Raw genomic sequence first — 16,083 nt, 5'->3', positions numbered from 1 at the left:
TTCAAATGAGTCATCTCTTTGCATCAGGTGGCCAAAGTATTGGGAGTTTCAGCTTCAACATCAGTCCTTCCAATGAACACTCTGGACTGATCTCCTTAGGATGGACTGGTTGGATCTCCTTGCAGTCCAAGGTACTCTCAAGAGTCTTCTCCAACACCACAGCTCAAGAGCATCAATTCTTCAGCACTCAGCTTTCTTTATAGTCCAACTCTCACATCCATACATGATGACTGGAAAACCCATAGCCTTGACTAAATGGACCTTTGTTAGCAAACTAATGTCTCTACTTTTTAATACGCTGTCTAGGTTGGTCATAACTTTCCTTCCAAGGAGCAAGTATCTTTTATTTTTTATTTATTTATTTATTTATTTTGAGCAAGCGTCTTTTAATTTCATGGCTGCAGTCACCATCTGCAGTGATTTTGGAGCCCCAAAAAATAAACTCTGTTACTGTTTCCACTGCTTCCCCATCTATTTGCCATGAAGTGATAGGACCGGATGCCATGATCTTAGTTTTCGCCAACTTTTTCATTCTATCAAGAGGCCTTTAGTTCTTCACTTTTTGCCATAAGGATGGTGTCATCTGCATATGTGAGGTTATTGATATTTCTCTTGGCATTTCTTGATTCTAGCTTGTGCTTCATCCAGCCCAGTGTTTCTCATGATATACTCTGCATATAAGTTACATAAGCAGGGTGACAATATACAGTCTTGATGTACTCCTTTCCTGATTTGGAACCAGTCTGTTGTTCCATGTCCAGTTCTAACTGTTCTTCCTGACCTGCATACAGATTTCTCAAGAGGCAGGTCAGGAGGTCTGATATTCCCATCTCTTGAAAATTTTCCCCAGTTTATTGTGATCCACACAGTCAAAGGCTTTGACGTAGTCAATAAAGCAGAAATAGATGTTTTTTTCTGGAATTCTCTTGCTTTTTTGATGATCCAGCGGATGTTGGCAATTTGATCTCTGGTTCCTCTGCCTTTCCTAAAACCAGCTTGAACATCGGGAAGTTCACGGTTCACGTATTGCTGAAGCCTGGCTTGGAGAATTTTGAGCATTACTTTACTAGCATGTGAGATGAATGCAATTGTGTGGTAGTTTGAGCATTCTTTGGCATTGCCTTTCTTAGGGATTGGAATGAAAACTGACCTTTTCCAGTCCTATGGCCACTGCTGAGTTTTCCAAATATGCTGGCATATTGAGTGCAGCACTTTCACAGCATCATCTTTTAGGATTTGAAATAGCTCAACTGGAATTCTATCACCTCCACTAGCTTTGTTTGTAGTGATGCTTCCTAAGGCCCACTTGACTTTACATTCCAGGATGTCTGGCTCTAGGTGAGTGATCACACCATCATGATTACCTGGGTTGTGAAAATCTTTTTTGTAAGTGCTTCTGTGTATTCTTGCCACCTCTTCTTAATATCTTCTGCTTCTGTTAGGTCCATACCATTTCTGTCCTTTATTGAGCCCATCTTTGCATGAAATGTCCCCTTGGTATCTCTAATTTTCTTGAAGAGATCTCTAGTCTTTCCCATTGTATTATTTTCCTCTTTCTTTGCACTGATCACTGAGAAAGGCTTTCTTATCTCTTCTTGCTATTCTTTGGAACTCTGCATTCAGATGGGTATATCTTTCCTTTTCTCCTTTGCTTTTGGCTTCTCTTCTTTTCACAGCTATTTGTAAGGCCTCCTCAGACAGCCATTTTGCTTTATTGCATTTCTTTTTCTTGGGGATTGTCTTGCTCCCTGTCTCTTGTACAATGTCATGAACCTCCATCCATAGTTCATCAGGCACTCTGTCTATCATATCTAGTCCCTTAAATCTATTTCTCACTTCCACTGTGGAATCATAAGGGATTTGATTTAGGTCATACCTGAATGGTCTGTTGGTTTTCCCTACTTTCTTCAATTTAAGTCTGAATTTGGCAATAAAAAGTTCATGATCTGAGCCACAGTCAGCTTCTGGTCTTGTTTTCGCTGACTGTATAGAGCTTCTTCATCTTTGGCTGCAAAGAATATAATCAGTCTGATTTCGGTGTTGACCATCTGGTGATGTCCATGTGTAGAGTCTTCTCTTGTGTTGTTGGAAGAGGGTGTTTGCTATAACTAGTGTGTTCTCTTGGCAGAACTCTATTAGCCTTTGCCCTGCTTCATTCTGTACTCCAAGGCCAAATTTGCCTGTTACTCCAGATATTTCTTGACTTCATAGTGGTTTTTTTTTTTGGAAGTATAGTTGATTTACAATGTTGCTACTTTCTACTGTACAGTAAATATGTACTATATACATATATCCTTTTTCATACACTTTTCCATTATAATTTATCACAGGCTATTGAATAGAGTTCCATGTGCTACACAGTAGGATCTTGTTGTTTATGTATTCTATATATAATAATTTGCATATACTAATCTCAAACTCCCATTCCATCCTTCCGCCACCCAGTCTTCCCTGGCAACCCTCAAGTCTGTTCTCTATGTCTCAGATGGTATCTGGTGGTTTTGATTTGAATTTCCTTAATGATTAATGATGAGGAACATCTTTTCATATGCTTTAAACCAGTTTTATATCTTCTTTGGAGAAGTGCCTATTCATATTCTTTGTGCTTTTGAAAACTGTGTTATCTCTTTACTGTTGAGTTGTAAAAGTTCTTTCTATACTCTTGATACTGCCCTTATCTGATACGTGATTTGGAAACATTTTATTTTTCTCTGAGTGGTCTTTTCATGTTCTTGATACTACTCTTTGATGCACAAAAGTTTTAAATTTTGCTGAAGTCCAGTTTTCTATCTTTTTTCTTTTCTTTTATAAAGCTATTTGCATTGAAATAAGATTGCTATCTTACATTGTAAATTCTTGTTGTCTCTCAGTTATGCGTAGTCTAGATAGCTTTTAGTCATAATTTAGGTAGTAACCTGTCTCACTGGTGGCTCAGTTGGTAAAGAATCTGCCCGCAATGCAGGAGACCTGGGTTCGATCCCTGGGTCGGGAAGATCTGCTAGAGAAGGGAATGGCAACCCACTCCAGTACTCTTGCCTGGAAAATTCCTGGAGAGACAGTCCATGGGGTTGCAAGAGTCGGACACAAGTGAGCGACTAAAGCACCACCACCACCTGAACCTGTCTCCTTAATGAGATGAAATATTTGTTCCTTTTGGCTGCTGTGACAAAACCGCCCCAAATGCTGCGCCAAATGCTGCAGGCTAAAATGACAGGTCTATCACTGCAGTGCAGAGGATGGAGGTGGGGCTCACCAGGCTAGAATAAAGGTTTTGGCTAACCAGTGTCTCTCTCCAAAGGCTCCAGGGAAGAATCTCTTTCTTTGCTCTTTCCAGCTTCTAGAAGCTCCCACATTCCCTCGGCTTTTGGCTCTTCCTCCATCTTCAAGGCAGCAGCTGTGCTGGGCCAAGCCTTACTCATATTTCATTGCTGTCCTCTCCGGCTCTTCCCATGTTTATGGGGCCTTTTGATTACACTGGGCTCACCTTGGATAATCCGCATTTTAAAGTCACCAAGTTAGAAAATCTAATTCCAGCTGCAGCCTTAAAACCACATTCACCAGGTAACATGTATTCATAGGTTCCGGGTGTTAAGAGGGGGGCACCTCTGGGCAGGTACCCTTCTTGGATCACAGATGACCCTACTGCTGACCTGCTGCTAAAGCTGGGGACTGCAGGACATCTGTTGACAGCTCATGACATTGCCCATATCTGAAATAAATTGACTTTAATATCTTTGGTCTTGTCTCTACAAGCCTATTTGGGTTGTGGCAGAAAGTATGGTGAATATGGAAATTATTTATTCTTCATGATCCTGTTTTATAATCACTAAACCAGAAGTTTCTATTCTTGTAGTCCTGGAAGAAAGGAGCTCAGAAATTTGGCATCATAGATAGCAGTCTTCAAACTGGCTTCCTAGAAGTGGGTCACGTGGGCAGGTACTTCTTCAGGGGCAGCTTGGTGCAGGGAGACACACTGGGCTCCTGACTTACATGGATCTAGGACAAGATGTGAGCCCATCCTACTTTATTTGAAAGGTCACCAGAGTTCAACTATTAATACATCCCCAAAACTAGACTCCTTATTAATATGCACAAAACATCTGACTTCCCTAGTGGCTCAGCAGTAAAGAATCCGCCTGCTAATGCAGGAGATATGAGTTTGATCTCTGGGTGGGGAAGATCCCCTGGAGAAAGAAACGGCAACCCACTCCAGTATTCTTGCCTGGGAAATTCCATGGACAGAGGGACCTGGCAGTAGAGTCCATGAGGTTGCAAAGAGTCAGACAAATGACTTAGCGACTGAGCATGCATCCATATGAAACTTTGCATTTGTGTGATGGTATATCTCAAATATCTCTAAAAGGCAGATTGATACTTTTTTAAAAGAATGAGAAAAATTAGTCCTTAAAAATCTCTTAAGTAAAGACACTTAGCCATACTGTTTCAGAAATGATAATGCCTTGAGGAACACTTGTTAAGTGTTGCACATTTTAAAATAAATTTGTTGGTGTGATGCTAGGAAAAAAGAGTTCCCCCTACCTAATGCTGTTGGAAGGCACCAGTAAGAGGCTAACAGTGAATTTTGTCAGGTCTTTTCTTTGATTAAAAGGAAAGCGAGAGGGTGGACAGGCTCACCTGTTGACTGCTAAGCTTCCGCTCCTGCCCACATCTTCTTCCCTGAATAATCTTGTGCCACATCTAGACAAGGAGGGAAGATGAATAGAGTAGCATGTGCATACTCTGAGGGATATGCATAAAGTCTGGATTCTTCCATCTGTGTGCATCGAGGTGTCTTTTATCATGGGATATCTAGATAGTGAAAACTCCGATTATTACTAAAGAGGGCAGCAGGCAATTTTGGAAGTGTCCTGTCTCCCTATGACAGAGGCTTTGCAGCTAAGTGCAGTAATTTATGTTGAAAAATTGCAGCTGTCAGAGTGTCCAAACACTTCATGGGATTTGTTTCTAATTTTGCATTTTCATTCACACATTCTGACGTATAAGCTTCTATTACAAGAAAACACACACACACACACACACACACACACACACATCAAGTTCTAGAGGTATTTTCTAAATTGTCATAACCTGGTTTGGGTACCATTCAACAAAAGTAAGAATGAGCATAACAGATTATCATTAACGGTTCCTTTGCCCCTCCCAAAAGTCAACAAAGATCTTAAGGAGGAAAGAAATGTTAAAGAGATCTTTATTTGAATGAATTTAGGTGTCTAAGAAAAGAAGAAAAAAATGACCCACAGATGGAAAAAAGGGATTCCAAAATATAGGAAAATATATACATACTAACAAAAAGTATGGAAGGCAGAGGGAAGCCAAGGCAGTTAAACAGAGAACTACAAGCTGCTAAAAAAAAGGCACCAAAGTGCATAGTTTAAGTTCTGTATGTAAGTGTTGTAACTAGTGTAACAGAGGGGAAAAGAATGACAGATAAAACCCACATTAGAATGAAGAGCCTGCAAACTTCGATTCTAATAATCCATTTTTGGCCACTGCAGCCATAAGCTACTGGCCCAAAGATGCTGTGTTGCATACTCAAAACTCAGTGACTTAAAACTATAGCCACTTGCTCTGCTCATGCAGCTACAGCTCAGGTAGGATTTGGCTAATCTTAAATGACTTGTTTCATAGCACCTGCTGTGTCACTGCTCTGCCTCTTAAAATAGATTGGTGCGGCATCTGGATGGCCACGCTCCTGACGTCTCTCTCTGGACTTAGTGTAGCACATTCTTCTCAGCGCAGTGCCAAACACTCAAGATAGCAAACAGAAACATGCCGAGCCTCCCAGGACCCGCGTTCTGACTTGGTGCACTGTCCTCTCTGTTCACAATCATTGGCTGAAAGTCACATGGCCACACCTGAGTCAAGGGGCAGACTCTGCTCTGGATGAGTCCTGCAACTCTGAACCACATTTTGTACCCAAGAAAGTCTCTGCTATAGGCAATAAGATAATCTAGATCAGCCTATAAAATCTTCCAGTGAAATATTTTGGAGAAAAAAAAAAAACAAAACCCTCTAGTTTTTACACAACTCATACATCAATAGTCTTAGCCCAAGGAACAGATACAATAGGTTTAACCTTCACATGTTCATCCCCTAATTCTTCTATTCAAAAAGTGATCAAGTTATAGGAACATCTTTACTGTTTTTACACCTTAAAAAAAAAATGGCCACTGTTCACTTAATAGCTGTAGATGTATGTATGTGTGCATGCTCTGTCATGTCTGACTCTTTTCAGCCACATGGGATTTTCCCAGTAAGAGTACTGGAGTGGGCTGCCATTTCCTCCTCCATAGCAGCTATAGGTATTTGAGCATATTTGTTGGAGAAATGTGTGAATAAAGCTGCCTTGGCCACAAGAACTGAAATTATTGCTTTGCTAATCATGAGATCCCAGACTGACCATCATTAACACTAGCTGGACATTCTCAAGGCATCATTTTCTCACATGGGCAGTTGACTATATCAATCAACATAAATAGTTCAGTGCTGTGGGAGTAATAATCTAAAGCCTGGTTTTTGCTTACAAAGGATTAGTAGTTGCCTCAGCAGAGCAACACCATTAAATGAAAAAGTATCCTATTCCAATTCCTATATTTGCTCTTTCTATATTTGCCAACTATTCCTAAAATACTGCTTTCATCCAGTCATTCCTTGTAAAAATTTATACAGTGGTTTTCTATTGCTTAATAGTCTAGAATTCAACTCTTGCTTGATCCAGTTCTTTCTAGGCCCATCAATCCTGTCTCTTGAAAGAAAATGTCACTTGGCAGAAGCATAAATATTAGTGGTGACATCTGAGTGTATGTCATGGAATACTACTGAAATGGGGACAGGCTTACAGAGCTGTTAAGGGCCCATCTCTTCTCTGAAGATACACATTTTTCAAAGAAAGCAGAGTGAGCGGTGCATTGTACATTTTAATTGCTTTAAGATGAGTAGTAGGTTTTAGGGAAAGAGAGCAGCCAGAGGCAGGAAACATATTGTGGATATTAAATATGGTATACTCAGATATATAGAAGACCTACAAGACCTTGTAGAACTAACACCCAAAAAAGATGTCCTTTTCATTATAGGGGACTGGAATGCAAAAGTAGGAAGTCAAGAAACACCTGGAGTAACAGGCAAATTTGCCCTTGGAATATGGAATGAAGCAGGGCAAAGACTAATAGAGTTTTGCCAAGAAAATGCACTGGTCATAACAAACACCCTCTTCCAACAACACAAGAGAAGACTCTATACACAGACATCACCAGATGGTCAACACCAAAATCAGATTGACTATATTCTTTGCAGCCAAAGATGGAGAAGCTCTATACAGTCAGCAAAAACAAGACCAGGAGCTGACTGTGGCTCAGACCATGAACTCCTTATTGCCAAATTCAGACTTAAATTGAAGAAAGTAGGGAAAACCACTAGACCATTCAGGTATGACCTAAATCAAATCCCTTTGGAAGTGAGAAATAGATTTAAGGGCCTAGATCTGATAGATAGAGTGCCTGATGAACTATGGAATGAGGTTCGTGACATTGTACAGGAGACAGGGATCAAGACCATTCCCATGGAAAAGAAATGCAAAAAAGCAAAATGGCTGTCTGGGGAGGCCTTACAAATAGCTGTGAAAAGAAGAGAAGCCAAAAGCAAAGGAGAAAAGGAAAGATATAAGCATCTGAATGCAGAGTTCCAAAGAAGAGCAAAAAGACATAAGAAAGCCTTCTTTAGTGATCAATGCAAAGAAATAGAGGAAAACAACAGAATGGGAAAGACTAGGGATCTCTTCAAGAAAATCAGAGATACGAAAGGAACATTTCATGCAAAGATGAGCTCGATAAAGGACAGAAATGGTATGGACCTAACAGAAGCAGAAGAAATTAAGAAGAGATGGCAGGAATACACAGAAGAACTGTACAAAAAAGATCTTCATGAGCCAGATAATCACGATGGTGTGATCACTGACCTAGAGCCAGACATCCTGGAATGTGAAGTCAAGTGGGCCTTAGAAAGCATCACTACGAACAAAGCTAGTGGAGGTGATGGAATTGCAGTTGAGCTATTCCAAATCCTGAAAGATGATGCTGTGAAAGTGCTGCACTCAATATGCCAGCAAATTTGGAAAACTCAGCAGTGGCCACAGGACTGGAAAAGGTCCGTTTTCATTCCAATCCCAAAGAAAGGCAATGCCAAAGAATGCTCAAACTACCGCACAATTGCACTCATCTCACACACTAGTAAAGTAATGCTCAAAATTCTCCAAGCCGGGCTTCAGCAATGTGTGAACTGTGAACTTCCTGATGTTCAAGCTGGTTTTAGAAAAGGCAGAGGAACCAGAGATCAAATTGCCAACATCCGCTGGATCATGGAAAAAGCAAGAGAGTTCCAGAAAAACATCTGTTTCTGCTTTATTGACTATGCCAAAGCCTTTGACTGTGTGGATCACAATAAACTGTGGAAAATTCTGAAAGAGATGGGAATACCAGACCGCCTGACCTGCCTCTTGAGAAATCTGTATGCAGGTCAGGAAGCAACAGTTAGAACTGGACATGGAACAACAGACTGGTTCCAAATAGGAATAGGAGTATGTCAAGGCTGTATATTGTCACCCTGCTTATTTAACTTCTATGCAGAGTACATCATGAGAAACGCTGGACTGGAAGAAGCACAAGCTGGAATCAAGATTGCCGGGAGAAATATCAATAACTTCAGATATGCAGATGACACCACCCTTATGGCAGAAAGTGAAGAGGAACTCAAAAGCCTCTTGATGAAAGTGAAAGTGGAGAGTGAAAAAGTTGGCTTAAAGCTCAATATTCAGAAAACGAAGATCATGGCATCCGGTCCCACCACTTCATGGGAAATAGATGGGGAAACAGTGGAAACAGTGTCAGACTTTATTTTTCTGGGCTCCAAAATCACTACAGATGGTGACTGCAGCCATGAAATTAAAAGACGCTTACTGTAACCTTGGAAGGAAAGTTATGACCAACCTAGATAGCATATTCAAAAGCAGAGACATTACTTTGCCAACAAAGGTTCGTCTAGTCAAGGCTATGGTTTTTCCTGTGGTCATGTATGGATGTGAGAGTTGGACTGTGAAGAAGGCTGAGCGCTGAAGAATTGATGCTTTTGAACTGTGGTGTTGGAGAAGACTCTTGAGAGTCCCTTGGACTGCAAGGAGATCCAACCAGTCCATTCTGAAGGAGATCCAGCCCTGGGATTTCTTTGGAGGGAATGATGCTGAAGCTGAAACTCCAGTACTTTGGCCGCCTCATGCAAAGAGTTGACTCATTGGAAAAGACTCTGATGCTGGGAGGGATTGGGGGCAGGAGGAGAAGGGGACGACAGAGGATGAGATGGCTGGATGGCATCACTGACTCGATGGACGTGAGTCTCAGTGAACTCCTGGAGTTGGTGATGGACAGGGAGGCCTGGCATGCTGGGATTCATGGGGTCGCAAAGAGTCGGACACAACTGAGCAACTGATCTGATCTTATCTGATAGACAGACTTGAGCAGACCACAGTTTCTTGCCCTAAACTTTCAAACCAATTCTCAAATTCAAAGGCAGATACATGAAGAATATATCACACATAATAATTAAAAGTCTGTATTCTCATCTCAAATAAGTTTTGTAGACTGGCCAGGATAAAGGATTTTATAACTTATAATACTTATTATTAGATTTGAAAATGGTATGCTTAATGATTCTTTGAAGTCAATATCAGTAATTTGGAACATGTGGTTATTCATCAAATCTTTTTTATTATATAATTAAAGAGAAAGGATTTGCATAGCAGGATAAACAGTGGGTCATTTGAATTCTTTGTATAAACAAATAATTTTAAAGAATTTAAGGATGCATGCACTTTCTTATATGAATTCATTTACAGTTATTCAAGATTCATTGCTTATAGCTTTTTTCAGTCCCACCTGCTACAAATTGGTATTAACTTCCTTTGCTTTGTTTTTAAATCTCAAACCATACTTGGACTAAATATTTTGTATCTTCAGGACTACATAATTAAGACTGTCTTCCATGCAATCTCAGGCCAATACAAACTGTGGTCTATGAAACCCAACCTGATTGGAATCCTCTGTTTTGACTCATAAGACTCCTTTTTCTGAGCTGACTTGGTTGGACTGACTAACTGGACTTGTCAAAATAATCTAAAGATTACATATGGCCACACACTATCAACCCACTTGTTCAGCTAGAATATTTCTGAGAGTGATACCAAGATGATAGAGGCTTGGTTCATCTCACATAGAATTCACCTCTCTGTCTCCCATTAAAGTTCTTCTGGCTGCAGGTCTTAAAAATGGAAAAAATAAGAGAATGATGGCTTAGAAAGTGATGTAGGGCTGTTTGCTTGGCTGTGGGTTTGCATTATTTTGTGATTATTTTTAATGCCCTTCTAGAAAAGCCTACAACCTAGGGAAATTCAAGGCTAGAGATGATAATTGCTAACTTCTGGGTCTCTTGTATGACAATAATAGAAATACAATCTCCTACCGATGTTAATTCCTGAGGCCCCAGGAAAAATGCCTTATCTGGGGAGACTTGGTCCAGAAACACCCCATAACTGTGGAAGATAAACAGCCAGTTCTTTTCGAAGTTTGTCCACAAATAAAGACCTCAGAAGGCTGTTTTCTTCCACTGGCTTGTGGCAAGCGCCCCATCTAAGTAGATGAACTTTGTTTATCTTCTGTTTTATTGCCTTAGTGCCTCTTGTAATTGACTGAGAGAGCAGTGACCTCCTCCTGTGCACGAGAACTTACTCTTGGAGGTGATGTTTCTCCATCAGGGTGCCATGGGGGTAAATAACCAATCACGTGCACAGAAAGAAACTCCTACATTTAAGCTTTTGTAACTTAAAGTTGCATTAGTTTTTGGCTATTGTGGTTGTTTTTAAGCAACATGTGTAACAAATATTTATTACACTTTTATCCTGTACATATGATATGAGGTGCTGAGGATTCAGGGATAAGTCTGGTTCTCAGGAAGCTAAGACTCCAATGGACCATGCTGTTGGCTATTACGTGAGCTCAATGTCTACTCAAACCCATAGACTATCACCAGTTAAGCTTTTCCTATCCAGGATGTATTTTTTTTTTTTAACTCAAATATGAAGCTTTATTTTCCAGTTAAACATCTGTAATTGGTTTTGTTTGTTCATTTGTTTACATAATAGCTTTTGTAAAAAAACAATAATCGCATACCATAAAATTCACCCTTTTAAAGTATATAGTTCTCCCCATTGCTTTTGGCTCCTAACTTGAACTTCCAGGATCATTGTGAAATCTCGCTTTCTTTAGTTTATCTCTCTCAGTATTCTGTCACCCACTGATTAATCTTATGGGTTTTATTCCAAGATGATGATACAGACATGAATGGAGATAGTTTCCAAGGACAGAACCTTGCATTATTCAGTGCCTTTCTAGAGAGCCTCTGATCAGTCATCTTTGGGGAAGGTACTCACCATCTCTCAACCCATCTGTACAATCCTAATTTAGCCCACACTTCACCTTGTTAATCTTGACGATATGTAAAAGGGTAATCTCTGAAAAGTAACCCATTACTGAAGCATAATTGTACCATCCCTTTCAGTGATCTGAGTGCAGCAGACAGAACCCGTCTGCGTGCCCTGAGCTCAGTTTCCTGTGTGACACACAAGACCCTCTTCCCAAGGAGAGCTGAGTCACTGATGCTACACCGTCTTCTCCAAGTAGAGATCAACTGTTTTTTCCCCTTTGCTCAAATGTAGCTTTGAAGTCCCTTTTTGTTACTGAATTTAAGCACTTTTTGGTTTTATGATCTTTCAGATATTTTGCTTTTCTATTTCCCCATCTTTTAAATTATTTGCTTGAATAAAGGAAACCTTTCAACTTTTTTTCCAATGATGAGTCCATCCTCAGTTATGATGAGAAGATAGTAATATTTACTATTAATGGTAGAAGATGAGATGGTTAGAAGCATCACTGACTCAATGGACATGAATTTGTGCAAACCCCAGGAGGTAGGGGAAAACAAGAGGAGTCTAGCATGCTACAGTTGACGGTCACAGAGAGTTGGACACAACTGAGCAATTCAAAAGCAACAGTGATAAAGTGTGGAGTCCTGTTGCTGGGAGGGGTTGTTTTTGTTGTCTGCTCTCTGTTAGTATACAGCACCTCAGCCATTGGAGTGCTCCCAGCTAGCTTCATGACACTTTCAGAATACCCTCATGCCCTCCATTGGCTCCAGAAGGATACCACAGCCACCCAGGTTTCCTGCTTAGAGCAGTTTATCTGATGATTTTTCCTCCCTGTCCCTTCCACATTTGAGTTAAAACTCCTCTTATCTAAATAATTATACATTTCTTCCCAGATTTTTGCCTGTATTGTATTTTGAGCCAGAAACCCACGCTTTGTTTAATGTCAGCAGCTAGTGACCTGTTTGCTTCTTCCTGCCTCTTTTTCTTGGTACAGTTTTCTTTCCATGAGGGCAGCATCATTAAAGTAACACAGTGTCTATAACAGCATGGATCCGGTCATATTCCCTCGCTCTTACACTAAGGAAATACATCTCGCAGCTGGAAAGGAATTCTTCCTGGGACCTCTTGGCAAACTGGTAACTGTCTTCTGGGGACTTTTCCTAAGCATTTAACAATATTTAGGCAGAAAGACAATAAATGCTAATGCTTTTATTTGATTAGGGATTTCTGAGGTGCTCAGACAGTGATGTGAGTACAGTTACGGTGCAGTGTGAATAGTCTCCCACTCTAATTTTCTCCCTTGGCTCAGTTCCTGAAATTCGAAGGGAGTTCCTTTCCTTATAATTTGTGTTAACAACCCCTTGTTCCTCCTGCTGTCTGCATCTTTCCTATCCACTGTAAATTGATTCCAGTGGGAGGGAAGGCAAGATAGTAAATCAGAAAGTCGATGCTCTCATTTCCCCTTTTGTTTTATTCAACTCTAATTACACTTTATTTTCCTATAGGAGCAGATTTTCAAAATTACGTCTTATGAATTTTAATATTTATACATGTAAACAATAGGAAAAAGAAGACTTAACTGCTCTCCCCTTCATTTCACACCTACACTCTAATATTTGCCATAATGAGATAAAGATAAATCCTTTTCTCAAAAAGATGACTGTGATTACCAAATAATACCATTCATAAATTTTCCATTTTAGAAATGAATAGGTGCATATTGCAGAGAAAGGAAAAATGAGGTTTTTTCCTATTCTTTTCTAAGACCAATGTGACCAGGTAAAGGCTTCTGGCGGCCTCCTGGTCCAAGACAAATGCCCTCCTTGCCTTTAAAGCCCCAACAAGCCATAGCTCCCAGCAGAAATAATTATTTAAGCATCACTATTCTGACCTCTCTGGGCACCTTCAATTAGTCAAAATGTATTAGTATACTCCATGTTATACCATGGCTTTGGGTGCTAGAAGAAGAAGAATACTCAACATATTTTGAGCTCTTGTTCATGTGCCAGGAAATGAGCAGAAATCTGGGTCTTTCAGGGTATTTTTTTTTTTTTTCTATCTACTCCTGTTGTTATTTCAGAGGGAAAAGGCAAGGATGGATCTTGGGATGGATCAGGTATGAGGGAGATTTAATCTCTGTGTGAGCCCTAATTTCCAGAACAATACCACCACCTACTTCATCTGTTTGCTACAAGGATTGTGTAAGTTAATTCAGGTAAAGCTAAGCCAGTTCACAGCTCAGTAATGCAGAACTATTTTTAAAGTTAAGAAATCAAGGAAGACGAGTTTCTTCCACAGGTCAGCCACAATACTAGGCACTGAGAATACACCTTGTTTTAGAGGAAAAAGTCATTGGTGATCTTCGTACAGTTTCAGTAAAGTAACAAGTAGAACCTCCAGTGTATCTGGGTGTGAAATGAATGGAAATTGAAGAACAGATAAGGAATCCCAGTGTCTGTTCTCTAATGTGCTTAAGAGAGACAGATGGAAAACTGCAAGGGGCTTGGAGTTAGGGAGGGAGTGACAGAGTTTCAGGTGGCAGAGCCTTGAACACATCTTGGTGGTCAGAGTAAGAAGGGAAGAGATGGGAAGAGTATGAAGAAATGAGAGGGTGCTCAGTAATCGCTAGGTCAAAGCTGTGAGCTGGTTGGAGACAGTGGTGCCCAGAGCATCGGACAGAAGAGATGTCTCCTTCTCTGTGGTAACCAGGGGAAGGGAGAAATTAATTGACTGAATGAAACTGTAGCTGTTGGGAGTGAGTGCTGAGAAGATACGGAGGCAGTTCTTGGACTTGTTTCCCTAAGAAGTTGAGAGAGAGTCATATGTTCAGAGTGGATAATACAAAGTATAGTGTAGGAGGTTTTGAGTATATGGAAGTTTTTGAATAGCAGTTATTAATTAAAAATAGTTGACCAAGAAAAGAAAGAAAGATGGCCTCGACAGAGGACCTTGCAGAAGTTGAGTGCTTTCTCTTTGTCTGTTTTTAGTCTCACTGTGGAAATAAATGAATGCCATCCAAATGAGAACAAGAGGGACTACTTATTTGTAGTCACTTGCAGAGTGGCCCAAAGGCAGGCTGAGGGGTAGGGAAACTTTATAGTGGGAAGTGGAAGACTTGAAATCACCCTGATTAGAGTCTGGGCCTGGAGAAGCTGCAGGCCAGGCTAGCTAGAAGTGGACCCTCCTATGTAATTGGTTAGAGGAGCATGTTTGATGTACTGATGCCATCTTGGGCCCAGACAGTTCCTCCTGTCCTTCCACTGACCCTACCTAGGACTGTGTGATAAATCATGTCTCTGTTGTCAAGGGCTTTGTAGTTAATAGATATTGTTTAACACCCACTAAGTCCAGGTGGCCTGTATGCTTTGTTAGTCTCCAGACAGTGACAAAAACCTTTGCTGATATATTGCCAGTACCCACAAGACTGGTGACCCATTCATAAATCTTGACCTAGAAATGCGCTTCCTGTTTCCAAGCACATACCCCTAGACCCTAACCATGAAATTGTCCCAATGAGTGCAGCTTCAAATGCTCCTGAACGTTGTCTGCCCAATCTTAGCCTCTAAGTCACCCTACAGTAAACTGATCCATCAATTATATGGAGCTTCCTGCCTCATTTTCTTGGTCTCAAGTTACCTTCTCAATGTGGTGAGCACTTCTCATTCCCCTCCATCCTCCAATATTTGGATTTCTTTGGCTGGTTTAAAAGTTGAAAACAGGGACAAAAACTAGGTAATTTGTCAGTTATTGATCAAGTCTTAGCTACTTGGGTTCGGTTGTTATGAAATTATTGTTTGGCTTCCTGGATTATTAATAGATATAGCAGTCTGACTTCCTGGGCTGGTTACTATAGATATGAGGTTGGTTTCTTGGGCAAGATTTTGCAGGTTGTAGATTCTGTTTTACATGTGGTCTTTCCATTGTCTAACTGTATACTCAGTCTCTCACCACTTTATCATTCTGAGATTTAAAAGGTCCTTCTGCTTGGAATCTATTATCCCTTTGTGTGTGTGTTAGTTGCTCAGTCATGTCCGACTCTTTGTGACCCCACGGACTGTAGCCCACCAGGCTCCCCTGTTCATGGAATTTTCCAGGCAAAAGTACTGGAGTGGGTTGCATTCGCTTCTCCAGGGGGTCTTCTCAAACCAGGTATCGAGCCTGGGTCTAGTGCACTGAAGGCAGACGCTTTACCATCTGAGAAGATGGAACTCAAGAGACAGAAGAGACCCGGAAAATAGTCAGTAATGGTATAAGCATAAGGAAATCTATAGGAATACATGTTATGAGCTAATGGAAATTCAAGCTGTACTATAAAGGAAAAGTTTTGTTTTGTTTTGTTTTTAACCACATCATTTCCTGCCTTGCATAAGGTGAACCTAGGCTGTATAAGTGGAAGAGCAGGCCTGATGTCTCGGGACCTAGAGACTTAGGACCTCACCAAGCGAGACTGAAACTGAGGTCCCAGGCAGAATGAGGGCTGTCTCAGCTACCTGAGACTTGATTTCCAGTCCAGTGTTCTCATCTTCATTGATCTAAGAACTTCCCTTCATCAAGCATGTTGCAAATGTCTTCTTCAAATCTAGAATCAGAGTTCA

The 16,083-nt window shown here is 40.6% G+C and overlaps 1 protein-coding gene across 10 annotated transcripts in view; it reads left to right on the top strand.

The window, feature by feature from the left end:
* The window catches only part of TPK1 (thiamin pyrophosphokinase 1), a 383,151-nt gene that overhangs the window by 338,209 nt on the left and 28,859 nt on the right, over window positions 1-16,083 (top strand). For 3 of the 10 annotated variants that reach the window (XM_055591198.1, XM_055591197.1, XM_055591199.1), the window contains one exon: window positions 7,095-9,026. The exons of 2 other annotated variants lie outside the window; for them this stretch is intronic. In XM_055591198.1, the coding sequence (XP_055447173.1) occupies window positions 7,095-8,977 (1,883 nt within the window). In that variant the 3' untranslated portion in view covers window positions 8,978-9,026. Of the gene's footprint in view, window positions 1-7,094; window positions 9,038-11,622; window positions 11,913-12,482; window positions 12,518-16,083 lie in introns of those variants that run through there. 5 more of the 10 variants (XM_055591200.1, XM_055591201.1, XM_055591207.1 and 2 more) reach the window with 4 other exon arrangements.

This window comes from Bubalus kerabau, chromosome 8, assembly GCF_029407905.1.
Source record: "Bubalus kerabau isolate K-KA32 ecotype Philippines breed swamp buffalo chromosome 8, PCC_UOA_SB_1v2, whole genome shotgun sequence".
NCBI classification, from domain to species: domain Eukaryota; kingdom Metazoa; phylum Chordata; class Mammalia; order Artiodactyla; family Bovidae; genus Bubalus; species Bubalus kerabau.
Note: the sequence above shows the minus strand (reverse complement) of the source record. Positions and strands in the feature narration are given on the sequence as shown.